Source organism: Citrus sinensis, chromosome 5 (assembly GCF_022201045.2).
Source record: "Citrus sinensis cultivar Valencia sweet orange chromosome 5, DVS_A1.0, whole genome shotgun sequence".
Taxonomy (NCBI): domain Eukaryota; kingdom Viridiplantae; phylum Streptophyta; class Magnoliopsida; order Sapindales; family Rutaceae; genus Citrus; species Citrus sinensis.
The window spans coordinates 17,801,819-17,819,768 of record NC_068560.1 but is presented as its reverse complement, the minus strand read 5'-3'; the positions used below and the strand labels follow the sequence as shown (position 1 = coordinate 17,819,768).

Sequence of the window (17,950 nt, the reverse complement as noted above, 5' to 3'; positions counted from 1 at the left end):
GAAGCTCATTTTGAAGTACATCTCTCTTGGTTCTGACCTTTTACCATTGTTACCATTCCCTCTCCCCTTTTCGCCTTCCCCGAACTTCAGATACACCGCACCGCACACAACAAACCAGTGAGGTATCTCGTCTTCCCCAAAAATAAAAATTCATTGTTTTAGATAGGTTTACCTTCTTCTACCCCCAAAATCTAACGAAAACAAGATGAATAAGAAAGGAGTGTATTATGAAATTTCTAAAATGTATTATATGTGAATGGTCATTACAAGAAAAATGATATTTACCACGAAATTCAGTTAAACTGAATATACCGAGTTTTATTTTTTCTAGGCGATGACACATCTACTAATGTAAGCAATGGGTCATCGCCGAAAGAGAGCTGGTGGGCCATCGGCCCTTCAATATTGGTTGGATTTTAATGGAAAATATTAATTCCGGTAGTTTTAAGAGATAGAATTTCAAGCGAAATATCGATGTTGTTATTGCAACAAACTCTAGCGCAAAATAAATTATCTGTCTAAGGATCGTGCTAATATAAATTGAAGACATGAAAATACACCGAAAACATGCCATGTAATGTCAAGACTATGAACATTCAACAAGCTACATATCCTCCTATTCTCAGACTGGAATAAGACTTTCTTTTGAAAAATGAACTGAAAACCATAAACCAGTAATTCCAAGATTCCTTACTTGTTCGTATTTGGAATCATGTAGGACCAATCGACGATCCCCAATTGATGGATATAATACATCATTTCTCCAAAATCCAATTGGTTTATACCCTTCCTAAAAAGGGTCCAAAAGTCATGTGTTTGGTCCAAAAACCCCTTTCATGATCCATGTGCCAAAAGAGTGTCCCGACTCTTCTACGTGTACTAGAGAGAGAGGCAATCATCGTGTATTCCAATCGTTCAATTGGTCTCTTCTTCTGTTGTAATTTGAGGAACTGGAGGTCCTTTCATTTCATGAAAATAATCACAAAATCGTAAGGATTTTTTTCCCAATGCCACCCAATAACAAAATCCCTTCTGGTAGACATTGTTCATATCTTCGCCCCCTAAATAACATTCCAATGGGAATAACCTTTCCTCCACATCTCTCCAAGACTTAGTGCTAAAGTTGTAAACCTCAATAATAGGGAAGCCATCATTGATCGATAGCATTCCTCTCTCGTCCTGCAAGGTTTGTGTCATGACCAACTTGAAATCATTCGTCGTGGGATCTAATCCATCTGCAAAATTACTAACGAAAATTCTTGTATTGCAGGAAAGACTACCACTAATGCCATCTCTAGGTTAGGCGGCTTTGGAAGAATTCTGTACTCATTCAAGGAAACATTCCATAAATTAATTGGGTTAAGGTTCCATTGTTTGGAAAGGCAAAATATGTCCTCACAAAGGCCAAATGGAATATGATCCCTCATTTCTGCTTCAAGATATTGGGAACGCAATTATGTCAATGTCTAATCAGGCGCTACAACTAAATCGTCAACATAATATCCAATGTAGATCATGAGACGCTTATGGTCGTCTCTATTGAGATGCTTACAAATGAAATTAGGGTCTTTCACTAAACTAAACCAAGATTTTGAAACACACATAAATCGCATTAGTGATTTAACGGGCAACCTTGAGAGAGTCTCAACCAGCAGATCCTCAGTCAATTCTCCATAATTATAGCCTGTCATCACCATTAAATCTCTCTCCACTTTTTTTTCCTTAACCCAAATCAATGCCTTATCCTGCCAAAATTATAAATAAATTGGATCGACTATTTTTAAGAATTAACAGGGCTAGATTTTAGTTGCAGGTATTTCATGGGTGGGCAATAACTTCGCAGTTAATAACAATTTGACTTTTCGAAAATATTAATTACTTGGAAAATTTAAGGCCACCTAAAATACTTTCAGCACCCACTTTTTCAAAAATAATTTTTTTCATCAAAATGCACATCTTAATATACTAAAAATTAAATTAAGCACATGATAATATTATTAAATATAATATCTATTATCCATCTCTTGTCACTACAGACAAGAGCCTGCCGACATGTTCATCCTTGCCTAACCCTATATAATTTTTCGTAACATTAATGAAATTTAATTCACCATAAAGATTATTATTCCACACACACAAATTAATGAAAGAAATAATTAACATATACCTGTTTAAGAAAATCGGAATAATTTGATGGAATATATATATGTTGAGCTAAAATTTGCATTAACGTATATATAGAATGCGAACTTGCAGCTATGGAATTCATGATACCCAGAAACGGTAACTAACTAATTAAGCTATATTTTGCTTAGAATTAATTAGTTCGGGGAGGAACGTCAAACATGATATCAGAATAGCAGCGATCTTTTTGTTTAGCGCATTGAATGAAACTTTGTGCTTGGTCATCAACACATATAATCACCTCCTTTAAATGAGAAATACCGTCATCTCCTTTAACGCATTTAAGTAGTGGATCGTGACCGGTTTTGTTCTTTATAGCCGCCTTGTAATCTCTTTTATTGTAACTGCCACCGTCTGGCAATATGGGAACTGCTCCGTGATTTTGAAGAGTATTCCGTAGGTCTGTATCCTTTGCTAGTTGCAAAGCCATTTGGAAATAATCGCGTGGCTGGATGAATTCTTTAGCAGCACTACCATGTTTTTTCCACTGATAGATCCAAAAATTTTCCGCTCTACTTAAATTGTTTTCGTTGAGAGGTAGCCAATAGCACATCAAATCTTTCCGAAGGGGTTTAATCTTCATAAGTAGTAATAATTAATTAATAGATAATATATACAATACTCATGTGCAAACGTCTTCATTTTTTTTTAATGCGGACACGGTTTTAAACCGTGTGGTTTTATGCATTAAAAACTAACTCTTTTAAATCTCATGGCTTAAAAGCGTATCCGCATGTCCGCATGAAAAAAATAAGAACACCCACATTAGAGAAAAATTCTCTCTCTCTCTATATATATAGACACACACATATAAATACAAGTGGTGGGATCGGATCATGATGGAAATTAATAAAAAAAATGAGATGCAAACAACAGGCAGGGTGGGGAAGTATGTACCGATGGACGAATGCTGGGGTCTCCCTTGCCGGCCGTACCTGGTAATGTTTTGTCAACGACGTTCACTGCCCAAAGGCCATGTATGATGAACCTGTCCGAAGTCTGAGGGCAGTTTGCCTGCAAGCAATAGCCAGATGGCCACACCTGGACTAGCCAAAAGTGGTCGAATCCCGAAGAGTCACAAGTTGTAGCGAGCAGAGCTAAGAGAAAGAGGCAAGACGCCTTGATCTTCATGTTTTTACAATATCAGAACATATATGTAGTGGATCCAACAAATTAAGTGTTGTATTGTGCCAGTATTTATAATCTGATTTTCCATCATTGCATATAGGCGTAGTTATTCTCCCACGCGGTGCCCCGCACTTTTAAAAATATGGCTGTGGGTTTCCACATCAGTGTCAAATACTTTTACAGTATTATAAATTATTGAAAAATCATTTCATACTATTGTAAAAGCATTTAACACCAGTGTGAAGTCCTATTTTCGCACAAAAATTCATGTGTGCGCTTGCGCTAGAGAACGTTTGTGGTGGCATTTATTTTTTATTTGAAACTAGAAAATATAACCGCGCTTCACGCGGCTTTGAAAAAAAAATTTGGTATTATCTTTTTTTTATTATTTTACACTTGATGAAACTGATAAAAAATATGAATTGATTTTTTTTTAAGATGAGGCAGTCTTATAAAAAACAAAAAAAAAACTATTAGCCAGCAATACAAATAAAGAAGCAATGCAAGATAAAGAATAAAATGAGAGAATATATTATAGAGTGATTTTATTCATTCCAATTATGTGTGTACAAAACAAAAAGATGAGCTCTCATTTTATAGTTACATAATCACTCCATGAAATTAATGAAAAATTATGGATCATAATTCCTTGTGAGATAGTGGGAGTTATAGGGAAGCTAAAGGTTACTAATGGGAGATAGTGGGGAGACTAAGAGATATATGTTATGAACATCTACATTTATTTTAATAAATTCATAACACTCTCCTTTGGATGTTCATCATAAAGAATGTGCCTCATTAAAATCTTTACATAATTGTTATTATGTAATAACAATCAAATTAATTATGAGAAGATGAAAAGTCAAATCTAAAAGAAAATTTCTCTATTTATTAGATAATAGAGAATATACAAAGATGAGAAATGGTGATGCCACATCACCTTCTCAAGTCCCAGCTTTATATATATATATAGATCTAAATAAACTTGAATTAGATTGAATTCTGATTAGAGATAAGTATCGTAATCTAAATGACATATTTATTTTTCTATCTGAATCTTTAGTAATAAATATTAAGTTGTCTGTTTTTTTCAACTTAAAATTTTGAAAACCAACGCTTTTACATTTATATCCTTACAAATTTTAAATATTAAATAAATGATAAACATTTCAATGAACATGAATAAAATAGTATTTCATAATATAAAATCATGTTCAAGTGATGAATACAACTCTTTAATGTTCTAAATTGGAACATGTTGTTTATTATGTGTTGTTTGAAAATTATTTATAAGAAATTATAGAGATAAATAATGCTAATTTGAAAAAAATAGAAAGATAAAAATAATACTAATATACTAATATGTTATCACAAGTTATAGAGATGAAAAATAATGCTAAATATTCATAAGTTTTACTTAGGCAAAGACGAAAATAAAATAATTAGATAATGATATTTTGAATAATATCTTTTAATGATGTCATTAAGACATTTTATATTAAACAAAAAATTAAAAAAAAAGTTAGTTTAATAACTAAAAAAATTTCATTAAGTTAAAAAAAAGCTTACTTAATGACTCAACTTATTGAAATTAAATCAATTAATCATTACGTTAAAGATACACATGCGCCCTATGTATAGCTGTACAAAATATTAATATCCAATTTAATTCATTTTTGTTGAAAAAATTGTACGTGTATTTTAATAATATTAATGATTATGTGTGTAGTTTACATTTTTTAAGGTTTCTCAATTTATTCCTCTCAATTGATTTTTTAAATACCTAAATCAACTTTGAGTGCGATTTTTCACTTTAATCGCAAATCTTTTAATCACATCAAAATTACTTGTGAAATCTGTAATATATATTTATCATGAATTTTTATTTTATTTTATTTTATTATTTTTCTTAGAACTCATATTTCACTTTGATAATATCAGTTCGGTTATTTTTATACGTATACATAAATACTGCATATATATAATTATTTTGCCAAACAAACTATGAACACCTTAGAAAAATAGTAATCAAATATTCAATTGTAATAAATTATACATTAATTTTTTGTTCGGTATTTTATGCCCAAACAAATAACTTTTAATATGACATTTTTGGGGGGAACAAAATGTAAATATTATTATATTTATTGTGATAATATTATATTTATATTGATTATAAAACATTGGAGTCAATTCTTTTAGATTAATAGAACAAAAGGGTTATACTTGATATTTCTTATTGAAAACTTACAATATATGCGACCATTTTTCTAAATCTTGGAGGCGTGCCTATCTTTTTTCCACTCCTAAAAATTAATAATTGAAAAATTCAGATTTGTTATTGGAGTATCCAAAATTATAATTTGCTTTAAGGCTATTTTAATAATTAAAAATTATTTTCAAATATGGGTTTAGAAGTAGTTTAATTAATTTAAATAACTTTTTCTTTTACAAGCTATAGGAATTTTATGGGCTATTAAACAAAAATATAGGATGTTAAAGACAAAAGGGAGGCATTTACCGGCCTCTCTTATTTAGTTTGTATTTATGTTTTAACCGTTGTATTTACACTTCAACAAATCTATTTTCTGTCAACGCTGTAACAGAGCAGAAATGAAACGAAGTGTTAAAAATTTATAAGAGACCAAAATAATTTCTAAAAACAATAGAAGTGTTTTTCTTCTAAAAATTAAATCAGAAATCTTACAATCTTTTAATCTCATCATGTGTCTTCTCTCTTAGTTACATTATTTTCTCTTCTTAAACATCATGCATGCAAATTTTAAAGAAAAGCAATAATAACATAACTGATGCGAGCCCATGCCCCTCTGTAGCTTCTCCATATTGCACTGCTTTCTGTTACCAAGTCACCATTAATGATTTCTCCATCCCTGTACGCTATCCATGTGAATCAGCATGAAAGTTCATAATACAATTAATTTTGGATTGTGTTTCCAAATCTTGGTTTAGTTTAGCGAAAGATAATAATTTCGTTTGTAAGCATCTCATGATCTCAATAGAGATGACAATATTATGCGTCTCATGGTCCACATTAATTACATAAGCGACTTATGAATATATGGTGATCAATGTATAGACCTAATTACTAACTCCATTTTATCACCTGATCTGTGGCGGATCCGTTGGCGGGCAGCCCGGCATAGAAAAGAAAAAGATCAGTTATGTTAGTTAAATTTATTAATATGCCACCTATGATTAATTACAAGAGCGCCATTCAAACTAAAATAACTTTACCTAATTCACTTCTTCTTCACTTTCACCGAGAACAATACTTAAGGCTAAGAATATATATATATATATAAAGCTGGGAGTTGAGGAGGTGATGTGGCATCACCATTTCCCATCTTTGTATATTCTCTATTATCTAATAAATAGAGAAATTTTCTTGTAGATTTGGCTTTTCATTTTCTCATAATTAATTTGATTGTTATTACACAATAATAATTATGTAAAGATTTTAATGAGGCATATTCTTTGTAATGAACATCGAAGGGGGAGTGTTATGAATTTATTAAAATAAATGTAGATGTTCATAATATATATCTCTTAGTCTCCTCACTATTTCTCATTAGCAACATTTAGCTTCCCTATAACTCCCACTATCTCACAAGGAATTATGATCCATATTTTTTTATTAATTTCATGGAGTGATTATGTAACTATAAAAGGAGAGCTTATCTTTTTGTTTTATACACACACAATTTGATTGAATAAAATCACTTTATAATATATTTTCTCATTTTATTCTTTATCTTGTGTTGCGTCTTTATTTGTATTGCTGGCTAATAGTTTTTTTTTTGTTTTTTTATAAGGCTGTCTCATCTTAAAAAAAAATCAATTCATATTTTTTATCAGTTTCATCAAGTGTAAAGTAAGAAAAAATGATAATACTAAATTCTTTTTTCAAAACCGCGTGAAGCGCGATTGTATTTTCTAGTTAAAAAAAAAATGGTGGTCCCCTTCACGATTCTTCATCTCTTGATCTTCCAAGTTCTTTGGCTTTTAGCTTTTTCTATTGGTATGCTTTCAGAACTTATACAAATTGATTATTTTTTGTGATGGATTTTACTTATTTGCTTTACATTGTATTTTGATTCATTATTTTGAATTTCTTATTGGCTATTTATTTTTTTCCTATAATTTGTTTTGATTCAATATTTTGTAAAATTTTAATTTTAGTTGCTCTCCATATATTCTAAATCAATGTTGTGTCCTAGAAGTTGGTTGGTAAACTTAAGCAAATTGAATTCAATAACTGTACAATTGTACAAGGTGTCGGCTTGACAATTGGAGTTAGATTGTGTGTGTTTTGTGTGTGTGTGTGTGTAAAATTGTTGGAACAATTACTAGAGAGCATTTTAAGAAAATACTTATTGTTGTCATCTTATCTTTTTAAAATTGAAAAGAGGAACAAGTTCTAATTGTTTATTTTATTTAAGCATTCTAATTAAGCTTGTAATTATTAATTAATTAATCAACTCTTATCTAATTTCATGTATCATAGGATATAATGTCCCACAAATCCAAGCCAAGGGAAACTCTCCTTTCATTCCTTGCCAAAGTAGATGGTGGTCAATTATCAAATGAGGCTGGTTCTCCATACAATATTGATGCCTCAAGTTCTCCTACTTCTCAAAGAGTTGAATTCGATATTACATCCACTATTGACATCCCTTATTTAGAACATGACCCCAAATTACACATCTCAATCAAAACTTATCAATAACCGTTAAGCTTATTTAACACCCAACTACATCAAAGTTTAGTTCATGATATGCGATATAACATTAACAATACTCATTTATGCCATCAAATACGTTCCCATGGAGAGAAGAAATTAAGAAAATAAAGATGAGGAATTAAGTTATGCTAGATTTTTGCGATCCTTCCTTCTCTTTTTACAAAAATCCCTTGCTGCAGCCCTCAACTCTCTCTTCTTCTCTTCTTTTTTTCTTTTTCTGTTTTTTCTTTTATTTTTCTTGAGTGACGACTCTTGCCCCCTTTCTTTTTAAATCCTTGGATTGCATATCCTTTTATGCTGCCTATAATTGCTTTGTTAGTTAACAAGTGGGTAGTCTTGTCTATATTCGCTCCCGAATGTCTACAACAATTACTACAACATCTTTTTTAATTCAAACTCGTTTTTGTTCATCTGCAGGCAAATTCTTTGTCATTTCTGTAAGTCTCCTGCTGCAACATTCCATCCAAAAAGCTTGAGCTTTTTTGTCACCTACAATCACACACATAATCAAAGGACAAAATGATCTAAACACAATCAATTTATTAAAATTAAACTTAAATAGACGTTCATGCAAAATGTAACTAAAAATGCAATAAAAACTCATCATTTACTCTCTAAACAATATTAGTTTATGTTTAAACACACCATGATAACTCTCATTTCATAAAGTTATCAAATAGGCATATGGACAATCATTAAGAAATAAAGATTGTAATCTATTCCACTCTCCTGACATATTACTAACACCATAATACCCTTTACCTCTTAAATTTTCAACTAAAAGATTGTACCGAACAAGAGCATTACATATCTCATTTTTTAGAGTTAAAAGTCTTTATGTCATCAATATTCACAACTTCAAAGAAACGTTCTCTAATAAACCCATCACAATCAACATATCTAAAAATAATAGTCATTTGCTCTTTGTGAAATTCATCAAGTGCTTCATCAACAAGAATACAAAATTTAGCATCCCCAATTTCCTCTTGAATTTTCTGTTGCACTTTATTAGCAAGAATATTCAATAGCTCCTTTTGAATAGTAGGTGCTATGTATTACGCATTTTTAAGAGCATTTTCTAACACAACTTTATTAATCTCCTCATTCATTGTTGCTAACAGCTTGATTAATTCAATAAAATTTTCACAATTAAGAGAACTAACAGACTCATCATGACCTCTAAAGGCACAAGTTTGTTTTGCTAACCTCTTAGTAGGTACTATTGAGGTTTTTAGCTGCAATCTATTCTCTAAAACTTGTTTTAAAGACTGTGAATTGATTCTTTTGTCAATATGTCGAGATGGATCCATTAAATTGCTCCACTTTACTACAGCAGCATTGTGAAAAGAACTATGACTGGTTTCATGTACTGCAAAAGTACTTTTTTTGTCACAAGAAACATACTTCCAATTTTGAAAACCATCAACAATAAATGCATCATTCTTAGTTGATGTATCATAGAAAAAAAAAGCATGAAAAACAAAATGCTTTGTCTTTTGATATGGAATACTCAAGACAAGGAAATTTTGAAAACCAAGAAAATTGAAATCGTCGATTTTGCATACTATGTTTAGTTGATAGGTACTTTTGTAGCTCGAGTTAGAATGATCCCATATTTATGTACGCCATCCACGCATCTTCCCGTTTGTCAATAGGTAGTTGAGCGATTAAACTCACTTAATGGTTTTGACTATGTTCCTAATTTTTTGTTCGATTGCTACAGCATTGGCCTGAATCCTTATGTACCTTCAACTGTCGCTTGTTAGATATCTTATATCTTAATGCAACTTTACAATAACCAATTGTTATGCTAACATAAGATATAATATTACATGCCTAGGTTCTAATTACCTTACAAGATGAATCCTTATGCCTAGTTCATCACAAATTTTAGATTAAGCATGTCCTTTTTCGAATCAAGTTAAACTCAACTAAAAAAACTCAATCTAAAACCAAGTATTGCTTCGACATGTTCTACTAAGTCATGCCTTTTTAAGATTCTTTCTTAGTTAATATCACTAAATGGGTGGTCAACCGAAATAGAGAATTGAAATAAGTATTATAAAAAAAATGTCATAATAAACATGCAACAACACAGAATATCACTCAATTAACCTTCAAGATTGTTTATTAGCCAACCACACGTAATTTTAGTTCATAATTTGTGAGAAAACAAGAACGAAAATAGTTTCAGTCATTAAACAAATCTTCATAACAAAATAAAAACAAGAGAACGAGAGTAAGAGTTGAAATCCGCTTATCCTTGTGATTTCCTTCGATGCTTTTCCTAATCCTTCGTTGTAGCCCCCAATTCTATCTTTTGATCCTTGTTTTCTCTTGTGATGTTTCTTAATTCCTTCTCTCCAATGACGACTCCATTTTTCGTTGTAATGTGCTCCTTTTATAAGTCGAAATTAGGGTTACCAGAAACGTATGGCAGTGAATCTTTTATTTTTGGAAACTTTAGATTGTAATTTTGTATCTAACATGTGAAATCTCGTTTATCGTTGCTTCAATTGTTGCTACAGCAACAGTGCAACAACATGTTGCTCCAGCATCGTCATTATTCCAGACTTGCTTTAATTCCATTGCATCCAAGTTCTTTTGTAACTTTGCAAGCCTACTACTGCAACGTTCCATCCATGAAATTTGAGCTTCTTGGTCACCTGCAATTATGCATGTAATCAGAGCACACAATAATTTAAAAACACATGAATTTTATCGAAATTAAACTTAAATAACTACTCATGCAAAATCTAACTAAAATGCAATGACAACATATCATCTACTCTCTAAGTAATGTTGATTTAAGCATAAAAACACCATGATAACTATCATTTTATAGAGTTATCGGTAGGTTTATTGAGATATTTGATGCAACTCTTGAAGTTCTAAGAAAGATGATTGATGATGAACTTAGTTGACATATGCGTAGAGAGCTAAATGTGCGCATAGAGACATGAAATCCTTTGAGTTTGTGTTCATTTGGCTTTTGTTGGATAAAGTTCTTGGAATCTCTTACATTCTTTGTTGAGCACTATCGATAAAATCTTTAGACATCTTGAATGCTTTGAAATATGTCACAAGTAGTAAAAGGCTTTTGCAAGAATTTTGAGATAATAGTTGGGATGATTTTATTAGAAGTATGGTATCATTTTGTGGAAAGCATGACATTATTGTGCCTGATATGAATGTTATATGGAGGATACACGATGTTCTTGTCAACAAAAAAGTTATGTTACAATTGAACATCATTATCACTTGGACGTATTTAATGCTATAATAGATTTTCAATTGACAAAGATAAATAGCACGTTCCCATAGTAAATTATAGAACTTCTTACTCTAAGCTCAGCTTTAGACCAATCGATAGGTTAAAATTATCTGATATTGATCATATTTGTTTAAAATTATCTAATACTGATCATATTTGTTTAAAATTATCTGATACTGACCATATTTGTTGTCTTGCTAAGAAATTTTATCCTTATAATTTCACTGCAAATGAGATTCTTGCTTTGAGAAGAGAATTAGAACATTATAAATTTGATGTGCTTTCTCATCAACTTTTTCAAAAAGTTACTTCACCTTCTAAGTTAGGCTGACGATTAATTGAAACAAAGAATTCGCAACACTATTTCTTGATTGATAAACTAATTCGTCTAATGTTGACTCTTTTAGTTTTTACAGCCATCACAAAGCATGCATTTTCAACTATGAACCTTATTAAGACATCACTTTACAATAAGATGGAAAATGAATTTCTTTTAGATTGTATAGTTGTTTATGCTAGAAAATGAATTTCTCTTAGATTGTATAGTTGTCTATGCTAAAAGAGAAATTGTAGATACTATTGATTAAGATTTTATAATTGATGATTGTTTGAAGCCACGAAAAGTACAACTATAGTAGCATTTTTGTTTTGAATTACATTTTTGTTTTCAACTTTTTTATATAATTATTTTGTTTACAGTAAATATTATTTGGGGTAAGGCTTCTAATGTCCCCTTCTTATTAGATGTATTTTTTTTCTACTTATGAAACTTTAAGTCCATTTTACAATATAATTTTCTTTTTCATATTTAGCCGAGGGTACTTTAAAGTCCTGGGTCCACCTCTGTACCTAATAAAGACTCTAACAGACTTGCATTTTCAAAATCTTTAACTGAAATAAGGTATCATAAGCTAATCGACTTGGCCCTTGTCAAAGTATATTGTGTTTTTCTCAAAAAAAAGAAAAGAAAAAAATGAACTCTTAAATTCCATCATGAAAAGCTAGAAATTTAAGATAGATTAGGAAAAAATACTTCAGACGTAATTAACCTAAAATTAAGTTATACAGAACAAAGTTTTTTAAGAGAAATAATTTTGATCTAAGAGTAAGTTTTTTATTTCTCTTTCTACCACTATGTTAATAAGGTCCTATTTGGGATCGAGGCGTTGTAACTTTTAAATTACAGCTGTTGTAAAAAAAACTTTAACTTTGCAATAGAAGTTAATATTATGTAGTCAATATAAATTTTAAATAATTATTTTGATAAAATCAATAAATATATAATAGATTTTTTATCATACATGTGTAAAATCAAATCAACTTAGTTTCTAAGTTACAGCAGCTAGTGTTTATCAAACACTTTAGTGTTGTAACTTTTATCAATGAATCTTTTCTAAATTAAATTAATAGTTGATGGTAACCATTTTATTGAGAGCACATACATGTAATAAAAATTTGAGGGATGGGGAACACTGAAATAGATTTGATTCCAAGAAAAGCTTGCAAACTACGAGAACCAATATGAACATAAGTCTGCAAAACAATTGCAAAGAGAGGAAAAAAGGAAATAATAGTGAACACACACACACATATGACATTAGAAGAGAAATCATGCTAAAGAGCTATAGTTGTTTAGTTACGAAAGTAATTCAAGTTAAGGATACTTTTGTAATAAATACATAGATTGAAAGGTGACTATAGAAAGTATTCTAATGGGTCAAATAGCCCCATCTTATTATTAAATATAATATTTAGTTGCTTTCTCCATATCTTTACAAAAATTCCTAAAAAGAGCTGTCCATATATTCATCATTCTCTAACTCTAATTAATCTTTTGTAATATAAATTAAATGTAACTTATCATCAAAATTATGATTCCACATACACACCCACACCCATCCACCCACACACAACACTACAAGAAAACTGACAATAGATGACAGACACTTTATGACGGAAATGGCGTACGTCATAAAAGTATGATAGAGTCGTGATAGATTTTGTGTCTATCAAGTATTCATGATGGACTCGTGATAGAAATAAATTATGTCAATAATATATGGCGACTTTGTGATAGAATATATTACATCAAGTATTCATGATAGAATTTTAATGTTTACTTGATTTTAGCGCTTCTTTGATTGAAATTTTTTGTATTATTTGAAATAAAATATTATATGAATCAAGAAACGTTGTCGTTTTACTTAAGTTGGAATGATTATGTTTTGCTTATAAATATTAAATATTTAAATTTTTTATTATAAAATAAAAAAGCTATTAAAATAAAAATAAAAAGTTAAAATTAAAAAGAAACCCTCGATTTGTTTTCCTAAGTGTTGAGGTTCCCACCCATTCTCACACCAAACGCTTCTCTCCTAAAACCACCTGAAACCCTAGCCTCTGTATAACCACTCTCAATCAACCTAGGTAGATGCTCACATCCATAGCCACCATGGCGGAAGCATTCGAATCGGGTTGCGTTTCTTGGTGTAACGGAAGCGTGGCGGTGCTCATGGCTCTACTAGTTGCACGCGAGGCTCCAGCGTTGGCTGACGGCATGTGATGACCACAAAAAGAAGTAGTACAGTGGCAACAAAGCTGTTTCATGTTGGTTGCAATTGTCACAAACTAGAGGCGTGAGCCTTCAATGGCCAACTGTGCTCATTTTGTGCACCAACTCGCCTTGGGTCTCATGACAACGAGTTATAGATTTATAGTGCTAATCTTCGTCGTCTTGCTATCAACGCTTTACCAATTTTCATCATTATCAGCCGCCGACTCTTCTTCATCGTATGGAAGCCTATTGGCAGTTCAAAGGAACGGCAACTGGATCCCACGCTGCAACAAAATGGGGTCAAGATTTGAGTGTTCGCAGAACCCCAAGTGCAAATGGTGCCATAGTGAAGCTCTTGATGACATGTGCTTCAGTGAATCTAAAGCTTGGAGGCTGCCTCACCAGGTCTTCTTTTGTGATTCTTGATTCATCACTTTTCTTCTTCTTCTGCCAGGTTAGATGACTTGATTAAATTTATCCTTCTTTTGAGTACTTTACCCAAATAGGGGAGCTTGTCTTTGAAATGCTTTTCTCTCTTACTTCCCTTTTGTATTCATATCTTATCTTGTACTTGATTGTATAATGTCTTTGAAATGCTTTTCTCTCTTACTTCCCTTTTGTATTCATATCTTATCTTGTACTTGATTGTATAAATGAACTCAACGGAAACTTCCAATCGCAATTTTAAATATTTGTTCTTTAATTCTTTTTTTTTCTTAATTTTTTTTAATTTTTATCTTATTTTGACGAGTGCTTGAGATTTATGGTTTGGATTTGTAATTCTGGTGAGTGTTTTATTGGTCTAGATCCGTTTTGAGTATATCCTAATGAAACGACCTGCCCCGTACCCCCCAGGGCGAGTCTATCTAAACTCGTAAACTCGAATCGATATTAATTACGATATCTAAGAATTCTGTAAAAATTTCAGTAGAATCTCCCTTATAAATATAACATCCCCAATCCTGCAATTTACAAAACAATACTCCCAAAATAATTCAATATTCTTCCATCCTCCACAACCGACTTCTCAAGTCAACATACCACATATCACCCATTAAAATACATTGATTATCCTTAATTACAAAATATAATAAATAAATACAATTCGCAATATCCCAAATATCAAAATATTAAATCTACGACTCCTAGCACCATCATGTGGCCACAAATTCAAAACTAACATTCGTTACTGAGTACCTGCAAATCTCCTGTGGGGGGAAAAATATAATAAAAACGGGATGAGTATAAAACTCAGTGAACTCAGTGAGTTGATAGTAATTTTGAAAAATCAATTCTTTTCAAATGATTTAATTTTTCTCAAATCATCAATTTCTCAAATCAATTTCATTAGAATATCATAAGAACTTACATAAACTTATTTAATTCAAATTAGACACTGAAATACTATATTACATAAATCTGCATAAAATCGATGGAAACATAATACTTATCATATCAAATACTGAATACCAAAACTATCATCAAACAAGTACCCAGGGGAATAATCTAGTCATATCCGGACCTCAACGGACGGGCAATGACGTACTATTTGGGTAACGTCATGCCCTAGAGCTACAACGGATAGACAGGGAAATACTATCTCATATCTCATCATAACTGTGCAAGCATAATCTAGTCCCCAAAGGACAAAAGCGCCCAAGCACACGGCCCAAAGCCTCTGTGTGTACTCAGACGGGCCCCAAAGGCCTGTATCTCATCTGTATCTCAACTGTCTGTATCTCATATCTGTATCACTGTATCTTTGTATCTCAATAACTGATCTGTATCACTGTATCTCAATAACTGTCTGTAGCCCATATCTGTATCACTGTATCTCAATATATGTATCACTGTAATAATCATACCGCATACATATGCCCCAAAGGCAAAAGCGCCCAAACACACGGCCCAAAGCCTCTATGTGTGTTCAGAGGGGCCCCAAAGGTCTCTCATCTCATATCATTTATATCACTATATCTGGAGGGGATGGCACTGTTTAATGATTTAAAAAACAATCATAATACTCATATTCACATACCTCTTAACCATATTTTAAATCATATCACATTTGAATCCACTTTTCTTATCTTTCACATAATACCATACTTTATTCAAAATCGATACCAAACATTTTAATATAATCTCAACACGTGAATAAAATTCATTTCAAGGAAATCACATTAAATCCAATTCGAGAAAATCACATTAAATCCATTTCGAGAATTCATTAAATCAAAACATTTAGAATACTTAATCTGCAAACATGCTTTACTATCATAATTAACTCTAAAAATAAGTTTCGTATATTCCACTCACAGTGACAATGTCCAGACTCGGTGTCGACAACGTCCGCGGGTTGATTCTCGTTTTGCGGATCCTCCTAATCAAGGAAACGACATAAACATTTCCGTAAATTGAAATACAACAAATCTTACATAATAATTCTCGAAACGAATATCTATCAATAATAAACTATCCCAGCATGCACAAAATTACCGAAATACCCCTACATACCAAAATTACCAAAATGCCCCCATCATCATTATTTTATCAAATTATCCTCAGAATCTTCAATTACTAAATTGTCCTAATTCAGATCACAAAATTTACCACAATGTCAGAAATTACGAAATTACCCTCGGAGCATAAATTTACCAACATGTCCTTAACAACTTAAATTACCGAATTACTCTTGAAATCTCAAATTACCTCATTACCCCAACTTAAAATTACCAATTTATCCACTGATTCCACAAATTACATATTTACCCTCAAATTTATGAATTTACCAAATTACCCTTGAATTCAATATAACCAAACTACCCTCATATCAAAATTACCAAATTAACCTCAAAATCATAAATTACCAACTTTATCCTCAATTACAACAATTACCAAAATACCCATAAAATTTGAAATTACAAAATTGCCCTTAGACCGTGAAATTACCAAAATACCCTTGCCGGTCAACGGTCACCGGAATTCATCCGACGGCGACGGGAAGCTCAGGTCTGATAGCTCAGACCTCGGTGAGTCCAAAGGTGGTGGCCGTGACCTCCCACGCGCGTTGCCGGCGGCGGATCGAAGCTACAAAATCCGCAAGCTTTCCGGTGGTCGTTCGGCGATAATCCGGCCGTTTCAGGTGACGAGGTTGGTCGGAAAATGATGCTGGTGACGTGAGGAGGAGAACCCAACTAGAAGTGTGCCCAAACTCCGGTGAAATCGACGACGGCGAAAACGGGTTTGGCCGCGAGTTTTCGAGCTCAAATCACCGGCGTTCTGGTCGGTTTCCAGCGACGAGGATGGCATGGATACGTTGCTCATCTCTCAAGCTTCAAATCGGTACCAAGCACGGCCGGCGAGGTGGCCGGAATTGGGAGATATCGCCGGGTCAAAGTCGCGGGTTCCCGGTCGGATCTGGGTCAAACTCGGGTCAACTCTATCTCCCTCTCTCTCCCGCGCGCTCCTCTCTCTCATTCCTACTCTCTCTTACTCTCTATATATATATATCTGGGTGGAGGGTCAAAAACGGGTATGGGGTATTACACCTAAGCAAGTTTTTGGCACTTTAATAATTTAGGATATTCTTTTATCTATGTTCTTTTTGTTAGCCGAAATTAGCTTTTATCACTCCTTTTTCTTTTTTTTTTAGTTGATACCACGTAAAAGTAATTTGGTATTTTCTCTAATTAAATACTGCATATTCTAATCACATTAGTGAAAAAAAATATTAAGATGTTTTATTAATCTCTTCTAAAAATAATATTAGTATTAAAAATAACGATTATTTTACAAATTTTTGTTGTAATGATGTTGGAATGTTCGTAGTTTATGTAGAGTATCCGGACTCTGCTATTTGGGGTCTCTGTAATGTGTTTCTTTTTTCCCCTACCTCTCTTTAGTTTATCTCTTCTATTATGAATGCTTTAGAGCAATATTTTTTATGTTGTAGGGTAAGAGAAATTGTTAATTTTTTATGAGTAATGGAAGGTGTGTATAAAGAGTTATGTTTTACGTTTTCTTAGTTAACCACCTAAATCCTTCCAAA

The 17,950-nt window shown here is 32.1% G+C and overlaps 1 protein-coding gene, 1 long non-coding RNA gene and 1 pseudogene across 2 annotated transcripts; all 3 read right to left on the bottom strand.

The window, feature by feature from the left end:
- Positions 1–2,227, bottom strand: LOC127902304 (putative F-box protein At3g16210; annotated as a pseudogene).
- On the bottom strand, positions 2,218–3,428 carry LOC112497747 (ribonuclease 1-like). The gene is made up of 2 exons (XM_025097109.2): positions 3,082–3,428; positions 2,218–2,761 (listed from the first exon to the last, which is right to left on the bottom strand). Exons 1-2 carry the CDS (start codon positions 3,313–3,315, stop codon positions 2,318–2,320), a joined length of 678 nt encoding a protein of 225 aa, XP_024952877.2. The 5' UTR covers positions 3,316–3,428; the 3' UTR covers positions 2,218–2,317.
- Positions 3,429–14,813: 11,385 nt separating this feature from the next.
- LOC102629356 (uncharacterized) lies at positions 14,814–17,393 on the bottom strand. The gene is made up of 3 exons (XR_369958.4): positions 16,852–17,393; positions 16,219–16,282; positions 14,814–15,110 (listed from the first exon to the last, which is right to left on the bottom strand). It is a non-coding gene; the product is annotated as an uncharacterized LOC102629356 (long non-coding RNA).
- Between the last annotated feature and the right edge of the window lie 557 nt (positions 17,394–17,950).

Excerpts from the sequence above, each read along its gene's own strand:
- LOC112497747 (XM_025097109.2), bottom strand. The coding sequence starts at position 3,315 with ATGAAGATCAAGGCGTCTTGCCTCTTTCTCTTAGCTCTGCTCGCTACA. Across the intron at positions 2,762-3,081 it reads ACCCCAGCATTCGTCCATCG|ATTAAACCCCTTCGGAAAGA; the intron begins GTACATACTTCC and ends CTACTTATGAAG.